The sequence below is a fragment of the Tachyglossus aculeatus genome, chromosome 24 (genome assembly GCF_015852505.1).
Source record: "Tachyglossus aculeatus isolate mTacAcu1 chromosome 24, mTacAcu1.pri, whole genome shotgun sequence".
NCBI lineage: Eukaryota > Metazoa > Chordata > Mammalia > Monotremata > Tachyglossidae > Tachyglossus > Tachyglossus aculeatus.
In genome coordinates, this window is record NC_052089.1 from 21,689,847 (window position 1) to 21,712,251 (window position 22,405).

The 22,405-nt window shown below is 40.7% G+C and overlaps 1 protein-coding gene across 1 annotated transcript in view; it reads right to left on the minus strand.

Annotated features, from left to right (window-relative positions):
* The window catches only part of ROBO2 (roundabout guidance receptor 2), a 1,226,656-nt gene that overhangs the window by 1,169,837 nt on the left and 34,414 nt on the right, over positions 1-22,405 (minus strand). Inside the window, exon 2 of the mRNA XM_038766056.1 lies at positions 5,037-5,165. Within this exon, the coding sequence (XP_038621984.1) occupies positions 5,037-5,145 (109 nt within the window). The 5' untranslated portion in view covers positions 5,146-5,165. The remainder of the gene's footprint in view (positions 1-5,036; positions 5,166-22,405) is intronic.

Consider the following 22,405-nt stretch of genomic DNA (forward strand, 5'->3'; position numbering starts at 1 on the left):
TCACATCTCTGGCACTTGGACAACTCTTCAGAAGTGGGCAAGACTCTTCCCTCCACACCAAGGGAAAGGAGGCCGGAAACTATATCTTTTGGCAAAGATAAGTAGGGTCATCTTGTTTAGTTTAAGTATTAAATCTTTGATACTATCTTAGTTCCACCGTGGATGTCTCAGATTATCACTATGATTACAATAGGAGATATATTTCTTTCATCCACAGACACACATAACCCACTTCCTAAACTCCCAAGTGGTAGTGACAGTATATGTGATCATTTCTGTCAACAATATTGACCTGTCAGCTACAAATTACAGCTGCCATTATTTGAAGCACTTCAAATTCACTATCATTGAAGAGTTTGGTCACCTCATATTATTTATTAAAATGTCAAGGAAAAATTATGGGTCATTTCTGCATGTGTCACCATGCCAGGACTTGAGGCAATGATTTAATATCAAAACAAGGAGTTACAATCACATTTATCATGTGTCTTAACCAAAACCACCTAGTGAACACAGTAAAAACTCACCATTCCAAACAATACTACAGGCCCATGTAGCAAAATTGCTTGAGTGGCCACTACTGAAGAAATTAAATTATCTTCATCCTTCCAACAGAGCCAAAAAGCACAAGTCAAAGTCTATCTACAACATTCAAGCCCTCCAAACGATCATTTTGCAATCAATAAAAAAATGTAGCTATTTTGACCTTCCCTTAACATTCTTTAAAATAGTTACATAAATGTAAAATTGTAAATAACTTATTTATGCATGCTGCTAAAATATCACATAACACATTCATTCAGTACATAAATGCTTTAAGTTTTGGTCCTTTAACAAATTATTTTTCTTACTGTCTCTATTTTCCCCCAATTTAAGATATTCAAGGAGATTGATACATCATTTTATAAAACACCACAATTTAATGAACTCACCTTTACTTGATTAAAGGAAATAATAATAATAATAATAATAATAATAATGGCATTTATTAAGTGCTTACTATATGGAAAGTGTTACTTTCTCTGAGAAAGCATTTGGAATACTGTGTACCATACCCAAAATATTTTTATTTATTACAATGGATAAAAATTCCAGCTTTCACTAGATTTAAAGGGCATCTTTTTTCTTAAGCAATCACACATTTTTAAAGCAATTTCACAGTTTATCTGTCCATTAAATTACAACCTTAAGGCATATGGTATATTTTCCTTGGCCCACGTCCAGGTAAGAATGCCAATATCTATTACAGAAATTTTCAAAGCAAACTTCATAAAAGACCAGGAATTTTTAAAATTACAAGTACCTATTTTCCTGGAACTTTTTTCCACATGTATCCATAATGTTCTTTTTTGGCTTGTGCCAAGTAAAGCCATGAATTCGCAATTAGTAAAAGTGACAAAGATATGAACGGTAAGCACATTAATAATGAATTTAGCACTAACTCTTTTGTATTAATGATCAGGCTTTTCGTAGTCCCCTCTTTACCATTTTAGCAGATTAATTACTATGTTTCGTCACAGGACTAGAGTATTTCAGAATATTTTGATTAAGCCCAATGGCTCAAGAATCTCTTGAGTGGCGTTAGGTTCCAGCACCTTGGGAAAATGCATGAAATGTTTCAGGCGTTTGCTAAGACACTAAAATTGGTACACTGTACAAAATGGGAACCTCTGCCCTCCAACTTCCTGTTTGCAATCCATGTTCCCAGCAAAAGTACTCCTGGCAGGAACAAGCGAATACAAGTGGTGATGGGCAAACAACTGACACTATAATCAATTTTTTGCAAGGCTCTCAATCCTGCAGTCTTTGTGACTGGCCCGAAAGTCATCCATCATTTTTGATTGGGGATTCAACAGAAAATAAGGTTAGTACTTATTGGTCTAAAGTTGGTCTAAAGATGTTCAAGTTACCAGTCAGTATGCTGAATTCTGCAGTCCTGAATAATCGCAGGCGCTGATCAAGGAGATTCTGAATTTTAACAGGTCTGTCTTGGTTACATACTTCTGCTATGACCTGGGGACCAGTTATTTGAATGTAACTTGGAGAGAAGATTTCCATATGCCTTTAAATACATGATTAGGATACCGCTGCCTAGTTCTGATTACAGACCACCCTCAAATTGCCCAGTTATGTGAGTCTGTTAGGTTGTTTTTATTCTCATGGAAGAGCTTGCTAAGTTTCTGTGCAATGATAAAAATGCTAATTTGTCCTGAGCACTGATTTGGCCAACTTAATTGTGAGAATTTTCTCCAAAGGAAATGTTTTCCTTAAATTGGCATTGATTCAAAAGTTCAACTTCTTCCCCTGTAGAAAATTTGAATGCATCTTTGGAGGCAGACTGGACAGGGTGGGGTTTGTCGAGGAGATATATTTCATAAAACTCCTTTAGTAAATTCCTAATTCTCACATTTGACTAAAATGGAACTTCATAATCTTCCTATTGATGTGAACATGAGACCAAGACAAGAAAGTTCTCAAACGAAGATTCATTCGATTTTGTTCAATTTCTGATCTTCTTTTCACTGGTAAGAGGCTATTCAAGTCAAATTTTATGATCATATAAATCGTTTAAAGTCACAGAACCACACTTAGTAATGCATATGGTACATTTCTTAAAGCAAACATTAAAGTTCAGGCCTAGGAGATGAAGTAGCGACATAAAAAAGCAGTGGTTTTGTATTGCTGATATGGCCTAATGGAATACTTGTCCAAGCGTTAAAATGCAGGGCAGGTTCACTTAGCAATTATAATTTTAAGAATCGCTAAATTACTGACAAAGAATTTGTTTCAATCACATCAGTAAGTAAAAGGAGAAAGAAAAATTTACAATAGCCAAAAAGTTTCCAAAGTGATTTCTGTTTGGCCCTTAGTTCATTTTCCATTTATCTAATTACCATGGTAAATAAAACACACATAACTTGCATTTTCCCATCTAACATTAAGCTGGAGCCAAGGTTAAGATCAATTTCAAGGAGTGCTTTTTATATATAAGGGTCATCGGTAAAGAGAGGAAATAGTGTACCACAAAGGAAGATCAAAAAACTACTATAGACATTAGAATAAAGTCTAAGAACCTCAAAGTCAATGTTACTGGGAAGAACTACTGAAAATGACCTAGGAATGAAGGAAAACAAAACACTAATCCCCTGCCAAAAATTTCTACACATTTCCAGATCAGCTTGACAGGTGCAATTTTACCTCACTCATTTCTTAAATGAGTAGCTTTTTAACAACAAAAACTTTGCTTCACTGCCTCACTCCGTATTTAATGAAAATGCATTCTTCTGAATCCAGTAGGCAGAGTTGGTCTTTTCAGATATATCATTTTACATACCTGGTTGGATCTCAATGTCAAGAATGCTGCCTCTTTGCATCCTTGTGGCATCTAAAGTCTCAAATTAATAAACAACTTCCTGAGCCAGGTGCAATTTTGAATGGGTGTCGCTTACAGATTTTTCTTCAAATATTGGGCCATAAAAATGAGTTTTAATATTTTTTTCACAACACTATAGTTGTCACGATCAAGGAGAGCAAGATGAGTTCCCTGGGACTTATGAAAATATATTTTCTTAACTATTAAACACTAATTTTAAATCCCAAATGTATTTCATTCTAAAAGGATAGCTATAAAAACCCAATCACACAATTGAAAATAGTAATAGGGTTTATATGGAAAATGACTCCAAATGGCAAAGAGCAGTAACAATTTCACTTGTGGATGATCTCGAAAAGAAGATAGGTGTACTAACAATGTTAGAAAAAGTAATTCAAGCAAAAAGAGACTTTCATATATACAACTTTCACCATCAGTTATTGGGAAACAGATATGAGCACTCAATTGATCTTTTCCCAACTCAATTTCAATCACCACAAAGTGATTGCATTACGCTATCATACACTGGAAACTCATTTAAAATAATGTACCTGTCACACCACCTTTCTGCACAGAGAAACCAGCTCCAATGCTAAATAGATTTTTTCAAACAAATTATAAACACAGCAGAAACAGACTACTAATGGCTTCTTATAAAATTCATATCCAGTGTCAAAAAGATGCTTCCCTGATACTGAAATAAACCAGAGACCCTTTCATACTCATGTTATAAAGTTACATTTCTAACACAATTGATATTCAGTGTAATTCATGCCCTTGGGTTTTTCAAATTAGCCTCAAGAAATACCACCACCCCATAATGGGACCATATAATAAGGGACTGATTTTTGGCAGACTCCAGTTATTTTGTTCTTGAGATTAGTGGACCAAAGACATCCCCTTTTCCCACTCTGCTGAGTAAATTGAAGAGCCAAATTCCTTTGCATTTTCTCTAGAACAATAATTTACAGGATGGAGCTTGGTACATCAACAAGAAATATCTCTTTCTTGTTTCCCTTCCTCCTCTCCTCTGCGTCCCAGTTTCTTCAGTGCATCATAAATTAAGTATCACTTACTAGCTGCAAAAATATTCACCGTCAGGATCAACAAGATACAGCCATTTAAAAATGCTCTTTATAGTTCTTCCCCCCACCAACTTAAAGAGGCCAAGTTTTCATTTTAAAATAGGTTTCTGTCCTACTCAGATATAAAGCCTAGGCAGTCAAAACACCTGGGAGCAATTTTCTACTGTCAATACCTGGAAAATTACCCCTCCTATGACCCATTATCAGTGCAGTAGAGGCACTTAGAGCACATTTCATATATTAGTTTCAAATAATTAATTTCAAATAACCAAGCAGAAAATGGAAGGCCACGCAACGTTCAATCCAAAGTCTGGATACGCCACTTCAAAACTCTGGTTTGACAAACCTAAAAGAACTTCATAACTCTCCCATAAGTTGCCTTAAGAGCAAGCTTCTCAGAACAAACTCGGCAATAAACAGCTGTGTTTCCCTAAGCGCACTCTGTCAAAAGCCTGCCATGTTGACACTACTCCTCAAGATCAAAGATTATGCCAACTCCTCAAGATCAAAGATTCAAGATCAAACATTATGCCAACTGACCACAGGGTCCACTGTTGATCAGGAAATTTTGCACTTACCTTGCCCTTGTGCGCTCCCCCAGCCGGTCCATACCATCAGAATTACTGTTAATAGTCCATGGGTCCACATCTTCCCACTTCTAGGGCTGTATCCTTGCCCTCCAGTCATCACATTCTTAAGCTCTGTGCATTCAAAGGAGAAAAGAAAAAGAGAAGATATTCCATTGTCTACAACTTCTCCTCACCATTTAGTCAGGCAGGTCATTTAGCTGAACAATCGTCCAAAGAGATTCCAAACTGAAACAGGTAGCAGTACATAAATTGGATTCCAGCCAGTCCATAGAGGCTGAAAAAATGACAATTACTTCAGGTGATAATTGCGTAAGTCAAACATAAAAGGTCTCTTATCCCTCCAGTGCTTAGAACAGTGCTTTGCACATAGTAAGCGCTTAATAAATGCCATTATTATTATTATTATTATTACTATGCACACAGGCACTACTATTTCCAAAGCTGAAAGTAGATAGGGGAACGTAAGCAAATCTAAAGACATGTACCAAAGTGCTGCCGGGGGTTGGAGGAAGGTGAATGCTAAAGTGTTTAGGGAGTGAGAACTCAAGTGAACAGGTGATAGAGTAGGAGTGGAGAGATGAGAGATTAATCAGGGATTCCCTCTTGGAGGAGATGGGTTTTTAGAAGGGCTTTCAAGATGGGGAGAGAAGGGGTCTGTGAGATGTGAAAGGGGAGGGAATTCCAGACAGGATGGAGAGAGTGAGCAAACGAAAGATGAAAGCGAGGCCCAGTGAGGTTGATGGCATTAGAGGAGTGAACTGCGCTGCCTGGGCTGCAGTGGGAATGAGACAGAGAAATGTGGACTGTGAAGGAAGAGAAATGCAATAGCAGGGGGAGGTAGATGGCTCTCATCAGGCTCACCAAAAAAAGGGCTACAACAGCAATAAATTGCTGATGGTACTTTGGGTATTTCTTAGCTCTCTATACTTTAAGTACAGTGTTCTGCACACAGTAAGTGCTCAGTAAGATTAAGAATTTGCTATTCACATGACCCTCAGCATTTAGGTACATAACTATGATTAATTTTAATATCTGTCTGCCCCCCCGAGACTATAAGCTGGAGGGAAGAGAAGGTGTCTACCAACTCTGTCATTTCATACTCCCAAAAGTTTAGTACAATTTTCTGCACACAGTAAGTGCTCAATAAATACCACTGATTAATTACCCCTTCTCATGCCCAGGGATGTCTGGACCTTGAAATAAAGTGACACCTCAGTTCTTGAAGATTATCAATCAAACCTGAAGATAAGTATCTAATGGTTTGTAAACCATTCTAAGTGACTTGGGTAGAGTGCCTTATTTAGAAATGAAATGTTTAATCTCAAGTGTCTGGATACCAGTAAATTCAACAGTTTTCCATTAAAATTATATACTCATGCCATAACTACAAGAGTAGCTTATAAGTCCATAAAAACAGATCCAGAAATACTATCAAAGGGGACTTGTCCCACTGCAAAGCACATACTTGAAGCAGTACTTAGAAACCTATAAGAAAATTTTGATGTAAATTCTACTGCTATTAATAACAACTGTGGTAATTTTTAAGCATTTACTATGCGCCAGGCACTATACTAAGTGCTGGGAGGGATACAAGCAAATTGGGTTGAACACGGTCCCTGTCCCAGATGGGGCTCACGGCCTGTATCCCCATTTTACAGATGAGGTAACAGGCACAGAGAAGTGAAGTGACTTTCCCAAGGGCACACAGCAGATATGTGGTGGAGAACCTATGACCTTCTGACTCCAAGGCCTGTGATATATTCACTACACCATGCTACTTCTCTACAGTCTACCAAATAGATAGCAATAGAAGACTAAGGATGAAGATGAAAATAAAAGTTAGGAAATAAGAGGTTTAATAGCATCAGCCCAGAACAATTCTATATTGCAACAAAATATTCTCAAACTAAGAGTAGTGTTTTAAGCAGTTGACTCATCCAAAGATTTCTTTGGGCTACTCTGCTAGTGGTCTGTATTAAATGCCTCACACAGGAAAAACAAGTTTCTGGTAATGCTCAGGCAGGTATTGCTTAGATATTTCTTGAGAAATCATTTATGGCTCTACTTGCCAATTTGATAACCCGGCTTGAGTCTCATATACTTATCAGTTTCCTTCAATTGACAGTGTCTTCTCCCTCCTAATGGATGATAAAGTTTCAGAAAAAGTTCTTTTCAACTGACCACAAAGGGTATCTGATCTATCAACAGGATCAGAATGTGCTCGCAAATGCCAGTGGAATTGCTGTTTCCTCCAAGTCTGAGACTGATGATAAGCAATTTCTTATCCAGTCTAACCCAGAACGCATATGTAATATTTCCCTCCCAGCCCTTAGAGAAAACCATTACGAAAACCACAATTACATTGTGCCGGCATCTCTGGGTTTCATTTTCTAATCCTGAATGGACAAATTAGCAAGGGTCCTCAGGTCCAACTTTGAAAGAAATCTGGTTAGACTGAAAAAATCTAATCTCTCTGAGAACAAGATTTTAATTAAAATTTGAAGAGCCGGAGAACTAATTCCACATTGCATGATAGCATCCCTCATTTGCATCATCCTCACGCCATTGGTAAAACATCAGAATGGTTGGTCATTTTTTATCATGTACAAGTGTTCTTTTGTTGGCTTAAATTAAGTTCTGTTCAGGTGATGTCTCATCCAGAACTAGCTTGCCTTTTGTGAGAGTTCTTTTAGGGCCATTTCTATCTATCCACTACATTATAAGTTACAGGTTGGATTTTTTTTTTTTTGGTTTTTTACTTTTTTAAGGTCAAGGACATTAGGAAAAACCAATGTAGGGAACTACACTATCTCCCCTCCTAATGCATTACCTATGTACTTGAGTCCTTAGTCATAGAATGGACTCTATAAGCACATCGGATTTATAGCATCAAGTTGAATTCCTATTTATGGAAAAATTAATTTAATTTCTATATCCAGAAGCCTAAGACCCCCAAACGCATTTGGATTTGGAATCAGAACTTACTTTGGTGGCACTAACCGCCAGATATATTTGATACATTCCCTACTGATGTGTGCTTCGTGAAGCAGAGATCACCCCATAAATCAGAATGGGCATCTGTTTTGCTAAACTCCACAGCAGGATACTAATCACATTTATGTCAACAGAACATGGAAGACAATGGGAGAGGTTTCTTGCTGAAAAGGTACATTAGAAAAGATTGGGAAAAAAAAAATAGTTCCTGTATTACAATGGATTTGAGCAAACATTTTATCAGCAGCTTACAATTAAATATGGACAACCTGAAAGAAATATTTCCAGAATTCTACACCAGAATTTTGTAACAATTCACAACCTTAATGAGTCTTAGCACTTAGTACAGTGCTCTGCACACAGTAAGCACTCAATAAATAGAATTGAATGAATGAGTCTCAGTTTCCTTATCTGTAAAGTGGGTATAATGTGTACCTGTATTTCCTACCTCTTAGGTTCCAAGTCCCTTGGGGGATAGGGTCAGGGTTCAATTGGATTACCCCGTTTCTACCCCAGTGTTTATTGCAGTGACTCGTCACTTTATAAATACCATAAAAAGGTAGAAACTGAGTTAGTCCTTTGAGTTTCCTTGCTTCTAATTTCAAGCCATTAAGGTTGGAAAGACTCTTTTAGGTTCAGGGATTTTGGAACTAGGTCGCGAAAGCATGGGTTTAAGGAGTCAGAGGACCTGGTTTCTAATCCCCACTCTACCAAGTAGCTGCTGTGTGACCTTGGGCAAGTCACAATGTCTCTATAACTCAGTTTCCTCATCTGCAAAGTGGGGATTCACTACCTGTTCACCCTCCTAGACTGGGAGCCCCATGTGGGACCTGATTTTCTTTTATCTACTGCATATCATCATTTAGGTATTTCATCAAAAACTTAATTCAAATTAACTGAAATACCGAGAACTGGTTAGGAAAAAAAAAAAAGAGAAAAGAAACATACGGAAGAGATCAGAGAGCTAATGAAGGGAAACCTATCAGCATTTAGTAGGAATTTCATAGTAGTTCTTAATTTTCCTCATTATGCAGTTAACCTAAACTCCCTATACCCAATTATCTGCAAAAATCTACCTTTCTGTTAACAGATAAGGACCAAGAGAATTGACTTCTGGAGCAAAAGCCCATTTGTTTTCATTCTTTCTTGTTATAACATATGCTTGCAATACTGCTATAATCCATTAAGAATGTGATAGATGACCCTGATCAATAAACTGTCAAATGGAAGACTGGGAATTGGAGCTTTCAGATAATTTTTTTTTAATTTTCAATTTTTTTAAATAGAGTGCTAGACATTGAAACTACTCAGTAGGTTGGTCTACCAGAAAAAAGTGTGAAAAACAAAAGTTTCCAGCCAGTGGACAATAATAGGGGTGTCATACATTATGCAATTACCATTACCACTAATCTTTTATATTTACATCACCAAATATTCCTTGCACCAACCTAGTGATGACTAATATCAGGGCCATGGCGTTGTATTTGAAATGAACTCTTGCACAGAAAAAGTTATGCTGAATAGCATTCAGAAAAATCTCTGAAAAACTTGGAAAACTATCAATTTAAGGTTAGCAGTGAAAGTCTTAAGTTGTTCTTAACCTATAATGCACTAGAAATATAGAATTAATTATAATAATAATTGTGGTATTTGTTAAGTGCTTAACCTGCAATGCACTAGAAATATAGAATTAATAATAATTATTATTGTGGTATTTGTTAAGTGCTTACTATGTGCCAAGCACTGTTCTAATCGCTGGGGTAGATGCAAGGTGATCAGATTCTCCCACGTGGGGCTCACAGTCTCAATCCCCATTTTACAGATGAGAGAACTGAGGCAAAGAGAAGTTAAGTGACTTGCCCAAGGTCACACATTTGACAAGTGGCAGAGCCAGAATTAGAACCCACGACCTCTGAATCCCAAGCCCAGGCTCTTTCCACTGAGCCACGCTGCTTCTCCTGAATTAGAACATGGATTTCATATTAACAACACATTTAGTGCAAATCCCACACTTAGTACAGTGCTCTTCACACGGTAAGCGCTCAATTGAATGAATGAATCATTTAGATTAACTGCTCGGAAAATGAGGTGAAAATAATTTTCAGCAGTCAACTGGGCCAGCCCCCTTCCTCTAGGCAGAAGAATGCCTTAATAAACTATGATAGATGGATGCCTTCTTTCCTTTAAAATATCCAGAAATGGAAGTTGTACAGCCTTCCTCAAAAGCCTAATGCAATTAGTAATTTTATCCTTTTAAATACACTTTCTTAAATTTTAAATCTATTTCTTCATTTCTCTGTGAAAATTGAAAACAACTGATTTTTCATCCACTAGAACACTGGACTAAATGAATCATTTAACCAGGAATGATAATTCTTTTTTTAGTTTAATGACTTTCAATTACTTTTTTTGACAATAGTAAATCCATTCTACAAATTTTGCCATAGGGTACTAATCTGAAACAAACCTCACTGCCCAAAGAAATTGAGGGGGAAAAACCAGGAAGCTAAAGACATAGTCTCTTCTCTGGAAATCTCCTTCAGATATGGCAAGGTGGAATTTATTTATTACCCAAGATTGAATATATTCCACTGAGAGCTGGCTGCCAAAATGCTACATCCAACCCACTTCGGCCAGATGCTGTGTAATGCCAACATCCAGCTTGTTTCGCAGCCAAGATTTCTCTGTGATTGTTACGGAAGGAATGGGTGGGCAGGGAGTCTGTAATCATATTCTTTTATCGTCCTCCCACAGCTCCGGTTGAGTGGTTGGTGTTAGCCTACATTAGACTGTAGGCTCCTCGAGGGTAGAGGTCATTTCTGTTACTTCTATTGCATGTTTCTGAGCATTTATTACATGTCTGAGCACTCAGTTCAGTACATGCTTAATAACCATTGGGGATAACCACGAAGAACACGGAGAAGGCAAAGTGGGTAAGATCTTGCTCATTCTGATTCATTCAATCATATTTATTGAGCGCTTACTGTGTGCAGAGCACTGTACTAAGCGCTTGGGAAGTACAAGTTGGCAACATATAGAGACGGTCCCTACCCAACAGTGGTCTCACAGTCTAGAAGGGGGAGACAGACAACAAAACAAAGCATATTAACAAAATAAAATAGAATAAATATGTACAAATAAAATAGAGTAATAAATACATACAAACATACATATATACAGGCGCTGTGGGGAGGGGCAGGAGGTAAGGCGGGGGATGGAGAGGAGGGGGAGAGGAAGGAGGGGGCTCAGTCTGGGAAGGCCTACTGGAGGAGGTGAGCTCTCAGTAGGGCTTTGAAGGGAGGAAGAGAACTATCTTGGTGGATGTGCGGAGGGAGGGCATTCCAGGCCAGGGGGATGACATGGGCCGGGGGTCGACGGTGGGACAGGCGAGGAGGCGGCACAGTGAGGAGATTAGCGGCAGAGGAGCAGAAGGTGTGGGCTGGGCTGTAGAAGGAGAGAAGGGAGGTGAGGTAGGAGGGGGCGAGGTGATGGAGAGTCATGAAGCCAAGGGTGAGGAGTTTTTGCCTGATGCGTAGGTTGATTGGTAGCCACTGGAGATTTTTGAGGAGGGGAGTAACATGCCCAGAGCTTCTCCACAGAGACGATCTGGGCAGCGGCGTGAAGTATGGATTGAAGTGGAGAGACAGCAGGATGGGTGATCAGAGAGGAGGCTGAAGCAGTAATCCAGTCGGGATAGGATGAGAGATTGAACCAGCAGGGTAGCGGTTTGGATGGAGAGGAAAGGGCGGATCTTGGCAATGTTGCGGAGGTGAGACCGGCAGGTTTTGGTGACGACTTGGATGTGAGGGGTGAGAGAGAGAGAGCAGAGTCGAGGATGACCCCAAGGTTGCAGGTTTGTGAGACGGAAAGGATAGTAGTGTCGTCAACAGTGATGGGAAAGTCAGGGAGAGGGCAGGGTTTGGGAGGGAAGATAAGGAGTCAATTGATGAATCTGATGAATTGATGCCTGCTCAGGAAAGTTGGTTGTGGCAAATTCGTTTGTAGGCCCACTTTTAGAAAAAACTTCTTCCCAGAAGCCCAGACATTCAGCTAATGGCTAGCACACACGCATAGACCATTCTAACCTGCGAATTTCTCCCCACCATCATTTTTTTCCTGCTATTGTTCATTTCATGTGCACTCTCTCAAGTGTCAAATTGTCTATCCCTTAATTATCCTGAGCTAATTTTATGCTATCAAGGCAGGTCAACTTTTATTCTCAGCCCATCCTCTGGATGAATTTTAATTACATGTTTTTTTTCTTTTTCCCTAGGTTAACACCTTTAAAATGAGTTTTTTGTCAACTTTCCTATTCACACAAAGTCTTCCAGAGAAATTGGTCATTCAATGTCAGAATAAGGCTCTCCCAAGCAAGAACACAGCACAAAGGAGAAATCTGAGAGACTCTGAAATCTCAACAAGGTTTCTCTTAGGAATATCCCCAACTGAAAGGACTATTTAGCTCTTTTCCTGTTTACAGAAATTTATGGCTTTCAAGGTCAATCTCAGTCCTGGGATCAGATAAAGTTAATTTTCTTTTTTCTTAATGGTTTCATTTTGACAAATGAAGGAAGGAGCTTTTAAGAAGGACAATGCTTCCCATACAACAACCTGTAAAGCATGTCCCATTCCTTCATGGTATCATTTGAAGAAAAATGAGAGGAGACCTTAACAAGGCAGTAAGAATTTATGTGCACTCAATTAATTTGGATGGGTGGCTTAAGTTTTTTCAAAGAAAAGCAATATGATTGTGGGGAAGGGAATGGAGAGGAAGAATTAATCCACCTTGTAATGGTCAAATGTGGTTGAGGGGAGCTGTGACAGTGTGAAGATGCCACCTTCTTGCTGCTATTCATTCATTCCATCGTATTGAGCGCTTACTGTGTGCAGAACACTGTACTAAGCACGTGGGAAGTACACATTGGCAACATATAGAGACGGTTCCTACCCACAATGGGCTCACAGTCTTGAAGGGGAGGGCTATTTTGAAATGAAGTGTTAAACACGGATGCAATTATGGCCTTGAAGGATGAATGTGCCTGTTTGTCCAACTCAAAAAAAAAAGAGCCACATTCAGGCAACTCAAGTGACACCTGCATTACACTGATCCCTCAGGATTCCACCAAAACATAGATTCAGATTTAAAAGGGAACTTGGCGGGGGGTTATAAACAAATTAATTCAGGCCACATGATTATTTCACTCTGGCTTCATTTAAGATGCTACCTGCTGGTCATTGCAGCAATTGTGGCCCAAATACTCATTCAACTAAGGAATTAGCTCAGGCAATCTCTGATCCCTACTTATTGACTGCATGATATACTATTTCAATAACACCAAAGTCAATAAACAGACAAGTAGCTGGAGTTAGGAGGGGATGACTACAGCAATACTCTCCTTCCACCAAGGATTTCTTCTTAACCTAAGGAAATAAATAACTTTGAATGTGCACAACTTTTCCCATGAGATACACCCCTTTATTTCAAGGGTCACATGGTAAAGTACTACTGTGCCTAGTTAAAATGAGGAAAATGAACTGAATAGCAATAGCTTATAAAATCATTCACCGCCCCCCCCAAAAAAAAAAATCTAAATAGAGGAATGAAAACAGGTCCAAACGTCCGAGAGCTCACATTTTCTCAATGAAATCAGGGAGATGGGAAGGTAAGGAGAATAAGGAGAATACCTTCAGGGAAAATTATCCAAAATACCTGGATTCAAAGACCACTAGTCAATTCAGGAAGTATAGTTTTCTACCCTGCAGGTGCAGACAGACTCGGGCACAGATTCACACAGTTTCAACTGGATGAATTGTGTTCTTCATATATCACAACTACATGTTTTCAAGGCTAAAAACCCTAACTGTAACTCTGTTCTCATCTGAAGTAGCCAAGTAGCCCAGGCTCTGTCAATCAAACCATAAATAGAAAAATGTACCATGCAAATAGAAAACCTGATTAATTGACAACAGGATGGTTAGGCACCACTTTCAGTGATTGGTGGGAGACTATTTACTTTATATCCCCCAAAACGTATTTTCTATTATCAAGTCCTTCCTTGGTTACCCAGCATGCCCTCTCTAGATTCTCATTATGGGCAGAAATGTGTGCATTTGTTGTTATATTTTACTCTCCCAAGTGCTTAGTACAGTGCTTTGCACAGAGTAAGCACTCAGATATGATTGAATGAATGAATATTAATATCTTGAGTCACTATAACACTTTGAGATTTTCCAAAGCACTTTCACATCGTGTCAGTTCATCCTCATAACATCCCTGTGAGGTGGGAGGAGATAGGTGTTATTATCCTCATTTACAGGAGGGAAAACTGAGGCTCTGCAATTCTTACTCAGAGACGATGGTAAATTACTAACCATTTACAGCTGGACCTGAGAAGACAAGTTAATTCTCTGCTTAAACAAGTTCAAATGAAATAAATTTCTTCCTACTATTTTAGTAGTCCTGTCATGTTTGACTTGGAATAATTCAGACTCTGCACAATCAAGAGACTCCATATTGACATTGCCATGTCCTTCCCATTTTTTTCCATTTCTTCTATGCCCTGGCCAAGTCCCCTTGGACTCAATCTTTGGATTGAACCTAAGTTTCTTTCTCCTCCCCTTCTGTGGTCCTGAGGAAAGGGGGCTGAGCTTCACAAATTCTTAAACCAGAGTTGTGGCAAAGACAGATTCTTGTCATGTTAAGCTACCTTTCTCACTCTGAAGAAATCGAAGGATATAGCCCCTGATAAAACCATCCTCATTTCAGAGGAGGGAATAAAGACCCAAGGTATCTAAGGGATGGACCAACGCAGTAGTCCAAAACTAAGATAAGGGTCCAGTACACTCACCTCACCACCACAACTATCACTGAGACCAGTTTTTCCTGTTCCTGAACTCTACTCTACACCAAGTCAGCCCAACGTAATGCTCTTTTCCACCTTCAAAGTTCTCAAAAACACTACATCAAAAAGAGCGGTCATTTATCACTTGGCATTTGATAATAATAATAATGATGGCATTTATTAAGCACTTACTATGTGCAAAGCACTGTTCTAAGTTCTGGGGAGGTTACAAATTGATCAGGTTGTCCCACAGGGGGCTCACAGTCTTAATCCCCATTTTACAGATGAGGTAACTAAGACACAGAGAAGAGAAGTTAAGTGACTTGCCCAAAGTCACACAGCTGACAACTGGCGGAGCCGTAATTTGAACCCACAACCTCTGACTCCAAAGCCCGTTGTCTTTTCACTGAGCCACGCTGCTTTTGAAACTGGTGTGCTTTAAAATTCTTGTCTGACTGCTTTCTGACATTTAATGTTACCCAGCAGCAGAGTGAGTGAAGAAGAAACAGGAAAGAGACAATGAGGAAGAAGCAAGTTGAAGAGAGAAAGGCGCAAAAAAGAAAAGACAGGAAGAAAGACAACAGCAAAGAGGAAAACAAGAAGAAAAGCATGGCTAAATAATGACTAAAGTTAATTTTGTTTTCAGTGTTCACTGAAAAACAGGCTCTTAATGGGAACATAGAAAGGCCAGGCCTCAGTAGTGCCGAGTCCTCTTACTTCGCCATGCACCCAATCTACCAGGGGCCAGAGGACTGAAATGTCAAATTAGGAATAAAAAGAGGGCAGGGGCATCTTGTGAAGACCTTCTGCATGTTCCCACAGCTGCTCCCCATTCCAACAGTCAGACCATATGTCCCAGATTCACCACAAAGAGATCCCAGAACTGGGGAAAAAACCCAAAAACAAGCTTTATCACAATGAACGTGAATACTCACATCTCAACGTCTCACTCTGGCATTCTGTGTCATGGATGGATGCTGAAGATACCCACTAGCCTTCTTTCCTCTCAGAAGAGCTCTCTCAGGGCTCAGCCATTCAGCTAAGTATAATCCTGTGCAGGATTATTAAAGAGGCTGTGATCGCTCAGGGGACAAGTTCTCCCTGCTTCCTGAAATGGTTCAGAAGAGATCATGGGCCAAGCAAGCCACGTCTCTGGGGGGTCCGGTAGGAATTGAGAAGCAGCGTGGCTCAGTGGAAAGAGCATGGACTTTGGAGTCAGAGGTCATGGGTTCAAATCCCGGCTCTGCCAACTGTCAGCTGTGTGATTTTGGGCAAGTCACTTAACTTCTCTGGGCCTCAGTTACCTCATCTGTAAAATGGGGATGAAGACTGTGAGCCCCCCGTGGGACAACCTGATCACCTTGTATCCTCTCCAGCACTTAGAACAGTGCTTTGCACATAGTAAGCGCTTAATAAATGCCATTATTATTATAAATGGGGCAAGATGGTCGAGTTAACTGGTGGGTTTTTCCCGGAGAATCCTATTAGCCATCCAGACAAGCATAGTGATCTGAACGACTGGAGAAGCCTGAGGGTCTGAAAATGTAGGCTCCTGAGCCACACTAAGGTAGCCATGATTTCAGACAGCTGGTTTGCCAATCAAATAACTCTTCTGCAAAGCACCTCCCCAAAGCCTCTAAATGTAGGATTGTGGTTTCTGCTTTGCTCATACAGTGGCCAAGAATGGTGCCTTTTGACTAACTTGGCTCCCAATCCTGTCTGCTTCTCACCAGCCCCACAGGTGACCTTACGTGTGTTGGTTGTCTATATAGGAGGCTAAGGGAGAGCAATGGAATAATGGGACGACAACTTGATTCTCTAAAGATTTTAGACAGTACTTTCTTCCTTTGTAAGTCAGAGAAAGCTGAGTCTATCAGGTCAGGGGTAACCCCGCTTGGACTCCAAAGTCTTCAGGCAGGGTGGCATGATTTTAATAACATTTTGAACCAAGCCGGAAGGATTTCACCCAAATCTCTTCTCCTTCTGTGATTGCATGGCTTAGAGTCACGCTTCAATTTTCACGAAAGCTTAGAAGTTTATTCAGTGTGAAGTTTGGCAGTTTAGCCTGAAAGCAGCCTGTTCTAGTGGAAAGAGCATGGGTTCGAGATTCAGAGGTCCTGCGTTCTATTACCGGCTCCTCTGTGTGACTGTTGTGTGACCCTGATCAAGTCACTTAAATTCTGTGGGCCTCATTTACCTCATCTGTAAAATGGGGATCAAGGCTGTGAACCCCATATAGATACTGGACTGTGTCCAACTTAATTACCTTGCATCTACCCAAGCGCTTAGTGCAGTGCCTGGCACATAGTAAGCGCTTAGCAAATACCATAAGAAAGCAAACTATTAATTCTTTTAATTCACAGTAGGAAGTAAAAATTGGGGGAGAGGGATAGAAAAGAAAGGTGAAAGGGGAGGAAAAAAACTGTTCCTATAAAGCATTGATCATTTGACCGAGGGAATGGATATATGTATATTATTGCCTTGATAGACTGTCCAGAAAATTCTTCACAAGAACATTAAAATTAGTAAAGACTGAGTCTGAGACTGAATGTTAAGGGCAAATGAGGACACATAGGAAATTGCATGTGCCAGAGATGTCTTTATCTGGAACCCAGAAACACTTGGCTTCCATTTATGACACCAAATGTCCAAGACCCAAACTTTCAAGCTTTTTGTGCAAAAGACAATTAGCCTCTAGTATCTGTAGGTATTAATTGTTTTTGTTTTTTTTCTGGAGTAGCTAAATACCCATGAAAAGGTAGTACTTTCACCTTAACTTCCCAAATACGGATGAACTTGAAATTTTAAGAACAGACTATTTTGCATACCTAAAAACACTAGTAAGGCTCATTCTAGTCATCTGGATGTTTAGTTCTTTGAATGGCATGTTCCAATTTTGTTGCTATGGGTGTTTCACACCCAGACAATCCTGAAACCTGCACATTTACATGCCACATGCTTTTATAGTACTGTCAAAATGATACACGTTATTCATCTCAATACTAATCCCAATTGTGCTTTACCTACCATAATATCCTTCCTGGCAGCAGCACACTTTACATATGCATCAGTCCCACCCTCCACCCCCCCCCCCCTCCAAAAAATGTCTACTGCAATCCACAATACTGCAATCGTATTATGAGCCATTAGGTCTTAGGTGTTGAAACCTATAACTTTAGCCCAGAATTAATAAAACAAGTCCTCAGAGGAATCACCCCCCCACCCCCGCCCTATCTCCACTCAAAACACGAACCACTGGTGAAAATTAAAATGGAAAAAAATACTTGAAGGATATTTCCATCCTTTCATTTCTAAGATTACCTCAAGGATTTCTTTCCCTCTATCTTCAGTGATGGTATACAGGGACTCGACTCTCCAGCACAAAAACAGTCACTCCCCGCCCCCCCCCCCCCCAAAAAAAAAAAAGAAAAAATCCTCCCCTTGAAAAATACAGTTTTCCTTATGAGGACTGCCTAATAGATTGCTTGAGGGGTTTCTCCTCTCAAGTTTGGCCGTTTACAGATGATGTGGGGGGACGGGAGTAATTTGGGGGCGATGGATGAGGAGGAAATAACCTCCCCAGCACTTAGAACAGTGCTTTGCAAATAGTAAGCGCTTACTAAATGTCATTACTATTATTATTATTAAATGAATCCGGGAAGCATTTAAAGCCACACTTAGAACAGTGCTTTGCAAATAGTAAGCGCTTACTAAATGCCATTATTATTATTATTATTATCATCATTAAATGAATCCGGGAAGCATTTAAAGCCACGCTTAGAACAGTGCTTTGCCCATAGTAAGAGCTTACTAAATGGCATCATCATCATTATTATTATTATTATTAAATGAATCCGGGAAGCATTTAAAGCCACGCTTAGAACAGTGCTTTGCCCATAGTAAGCGCTTACTAAATGCCATTATTATTATTATCATTATTATTAAATGAATCCGGGAAGCATTTAAAGCCACGCTTAGAACAGTGCTTTGCCCATAGTAAGAGCTTACTAAATGGCATTATCATTATTATTATTATTAAATGAATCCGGGAAACATTTAATGCCACGCTTAGAGCAGTGCTTTGCCCATAGTAAATGCTTACTAAATGCCATCATTATTATTATTATTATTAAATGAATCCGGGAAGCATTTAAAGCCACGCTTAGAACAGTGCTTTGTCCATAGTAAGTGCTTACTAAATGCCATTATTATTATTATTATTATTATTAAATGAATCCGGGAAGCATTTAAAGCCACGCTTAGAACAGTGCTTTGCCCATAGTAAGTGCTTACTAAATGCCATCATTATTATTATTCAATGAATCCGGGAAGCATTTAAAGCCACGCTTAGAACAGTTCTTTGCCCATAGTAAGTGCTTACTAAATGCCATCATTATTATTATTCAATGAATCCGGGAAGCATTTAAAGCCACGCTTAGAACAGTTCTTTGCCCATAGTAAGTGCTTACTAAATGCCATCATTATTATCATTCAATGAATCCGGGAAGCATTTAAAGCCATGCTTAGAACAGTGCTTTGCCCATAGTAAGCGCTTACTAAATGCCATCATTATTATTATTATTAAATGAATCCGGGAAGCATTTAAAGCCACGCTTAGAACAGTGCTTTGCCCATAGTAAGCGCTTACTAAATGCCATCATCATCATTATTATTATTATTATTATTATCATTATTATTATATGAATCAGGGAAGCATTTAAAGCCATGCTTAGAACAGTGCTTTGCCCATAGTAAGCGCTTACTAAATGCCGTTATTATTATTATTATTATTATGAAATGAATCCGGGAAGCATTTAAAGCCACGCTTAGAGCAGTGCTTTGCCCATAGTAAGCGCTTACTAAATGCCATCATTATGACTATTACTAAATGAATCCGGGAAGCATTTAAAGCCAATGATGAGCCTATTTGAGGGGGCAGCCAGCCTCTCTCCGCCCCCGTCCCTAGCCCGCAGCGGTCATCAGCTGGCCCCTGCCGTCCAACTTGAGCAGCCCCAGCCGTCCCCCCCCCTTTCAGGGAGGATGGGACCCCCCAATTTGCTCCCCTCCAACGTCCAGGTGGGAAGTGGGGGGGGGGGGGAATCTCCTCCCCATCTCTCCTGCTGCCTTGGAGCAGATGCTGGCTAAAGCCAACGTGCCCCCCCCCCCCCCCCCCTCCTGTAGGGATGGTGGTACCCAAGCCCCTTCCTGGAGGTTGGGAGCCAAGGAATCCCTTTGTGGCCCAGACACTCACCTGGTCCTCAGCCTCCTCGTGTCCCTGGCTTTCCAAGCCGCGATGCCAGGCGCAGTGCGCTGCCCCCTCCCCACGCCTCCCTTTGCAACCCTCCTCGAAAAAGCTCCCAGCGGTGGCAGGATTGGATGCTACCTCCTCCTCCTCCTCCTCCTCCCCATCGCAGGACCAACTCGCTCGGAAGTCTTCCTCCTCCGCCGCCGGGAGAATTTACAAGTGAGGATTCAGTTGCATACGGATGCTCCGAGAAGCATTGTGGCTCAATAACAATAATAATAGCATTGATTAAGCGCTTAGTATGTGCCAAGCACTGTTCTAAGCAATAATAATAATGATGGCATTTATTAAGCACTTACTATGCGCCAAGCACTGTTCTACGCGCTGGCTTTGGAGTCAGAGGTCGTGGTTCAAATCCCGGCCCTGCCACCTGTCAGTTGTGTGACTTTGGGCAAGTCGCTTCTCTGGGCCTCGGTGACCTCATCTGTCAAATGGCTCCGCCAACTGAGAGCCGTGTGACTTTGGACAAGTCACTTCACTTCTCTGGGCCTCAGTTCCCTCATCTGTAAAATGGGGATGAAGACTGTGAGCCCCCCCGTGGGACAGCCTGGTCACCTTGTAACCTCCCCAGCGCTTAGAACAGTGCTTTGCACATAGTAAGCGCTTAACAGATACCATCATCATCATCATGGGAATTATGACTGTGAGCCCCCCCTCCCGTGAGACAACCTGATCACCTTGTAACCTCCCCAGCGCTTAGAACAGTGCTTTGCACAGAGTAAGCGCTTAACAAATACCATCATCATCATGGGGATTAAGACTGTGAGCCCCCCCCCCCCCCCCCCCCGGGAGACAACCTGATCACCTTGTAACCTCCCCAGCGCTTAGAACAGTGCTTTGCACATAGTAAGCGTTTAACAAATACCATCATCATCATGGGGATTAAGACTGTGAGCCCCCCCCCCCCACCCCGTGAGACAACCTGATCACCTTGTAACCTCCCCAGCGCTTAGAACAGTGCTTTGCACATAGTAAGCGTTTAACAAATACCATCATCATCATGGGGATTAAGACTGTGAGGGCCCCCCCCCCGTGAGACAACCTGATCACCTTGTAACCTCCCCAGCGCTTAGAACAGTGCTTTGCACATAGTAAGCGCTTAATAAATGCCATTATTATGTAGACGATTGAATGAAAGCGTTAGAAATTGAAATAATAATAATAATGGCATGTGTTAAGCGCTTACTATGTGCAAAGCACTGTTCTAAGCGCTGGGGAGGTTACAAGGTGATCAGGTTGTCCCACGGGGGGCTCCCAGTCTTCATCCCCATTTGACAGATGAGGGAACTGAGGCCCAGAGAAGTGAAGTGACTTGCCCACGGTCACACAGCTGACAATTGGCAGAGCCGGGATTTGAACCCATGATCTCCAACTCCCAAGCCCGGGCTCTTTCCATTGAGCCAGGCTGCTTCTCACTTGAATTATGATCTAGGACATAAAAAGGGTAGGTGCCAATCTTGGTACCCACAAAGTTGTGCCCAGCAAGCTTGACTGGCAACGTTGCCAATGTCAGCTGCGAGGAACGCTATGGCTAGGGGATAGAGAACGGGTTTGAGAGTCAGAGGGTCTGGGTTCTAATCCTGCTCTGCCACGTTTCTGCCGTGGGACCTTGGGACAAGTCACTCAACTTCTCTGCATCTCAGTTGCCCACTCTCTAAAATGGGGATTAAGGCTGAGCCCCATGTGGACTGTGTTCATTCAATCGTATTTATCGAGTGCTTACTATGTGCAAAACACCGCATTAAACTCTTGGGAGAGTACAATATAACAGCAGACACGTTCCCTGCCCACAACGAGCTCACAGTCTAGGGATGGGCTCAGGTAATCCCCATTTTGCAAATGAGGAAACCAAAGCACAAAACAGTAAAGCGATTTTCCCAAGGTCACACAGCAGGCTAGTGGCAGAGTCGGGATTAGAACCCAGGTCCCCAATTCACAGACCTGTGTTCTTTCCACTATGGTATGATGCTTATCATCATCATAATAAAAAAAAATAATAATAATGGCATTTATTAAGCGGTTACTATGTGCAAAGCACTGTTCTAAGTGCTGGGGAGGTTGCAAGCTCATCAGGTTGTCCTACAGGGGGCTCACAGTCTTAATCCCCATTTGACAGTTGAGGAAACTGAGGCACAAATAAATTAAGTGACTTGCCCAAAGTCACACAGCTGACAATTGATGGAGTGGGATTTGAACCCATGATTTCCAAAGTCCGT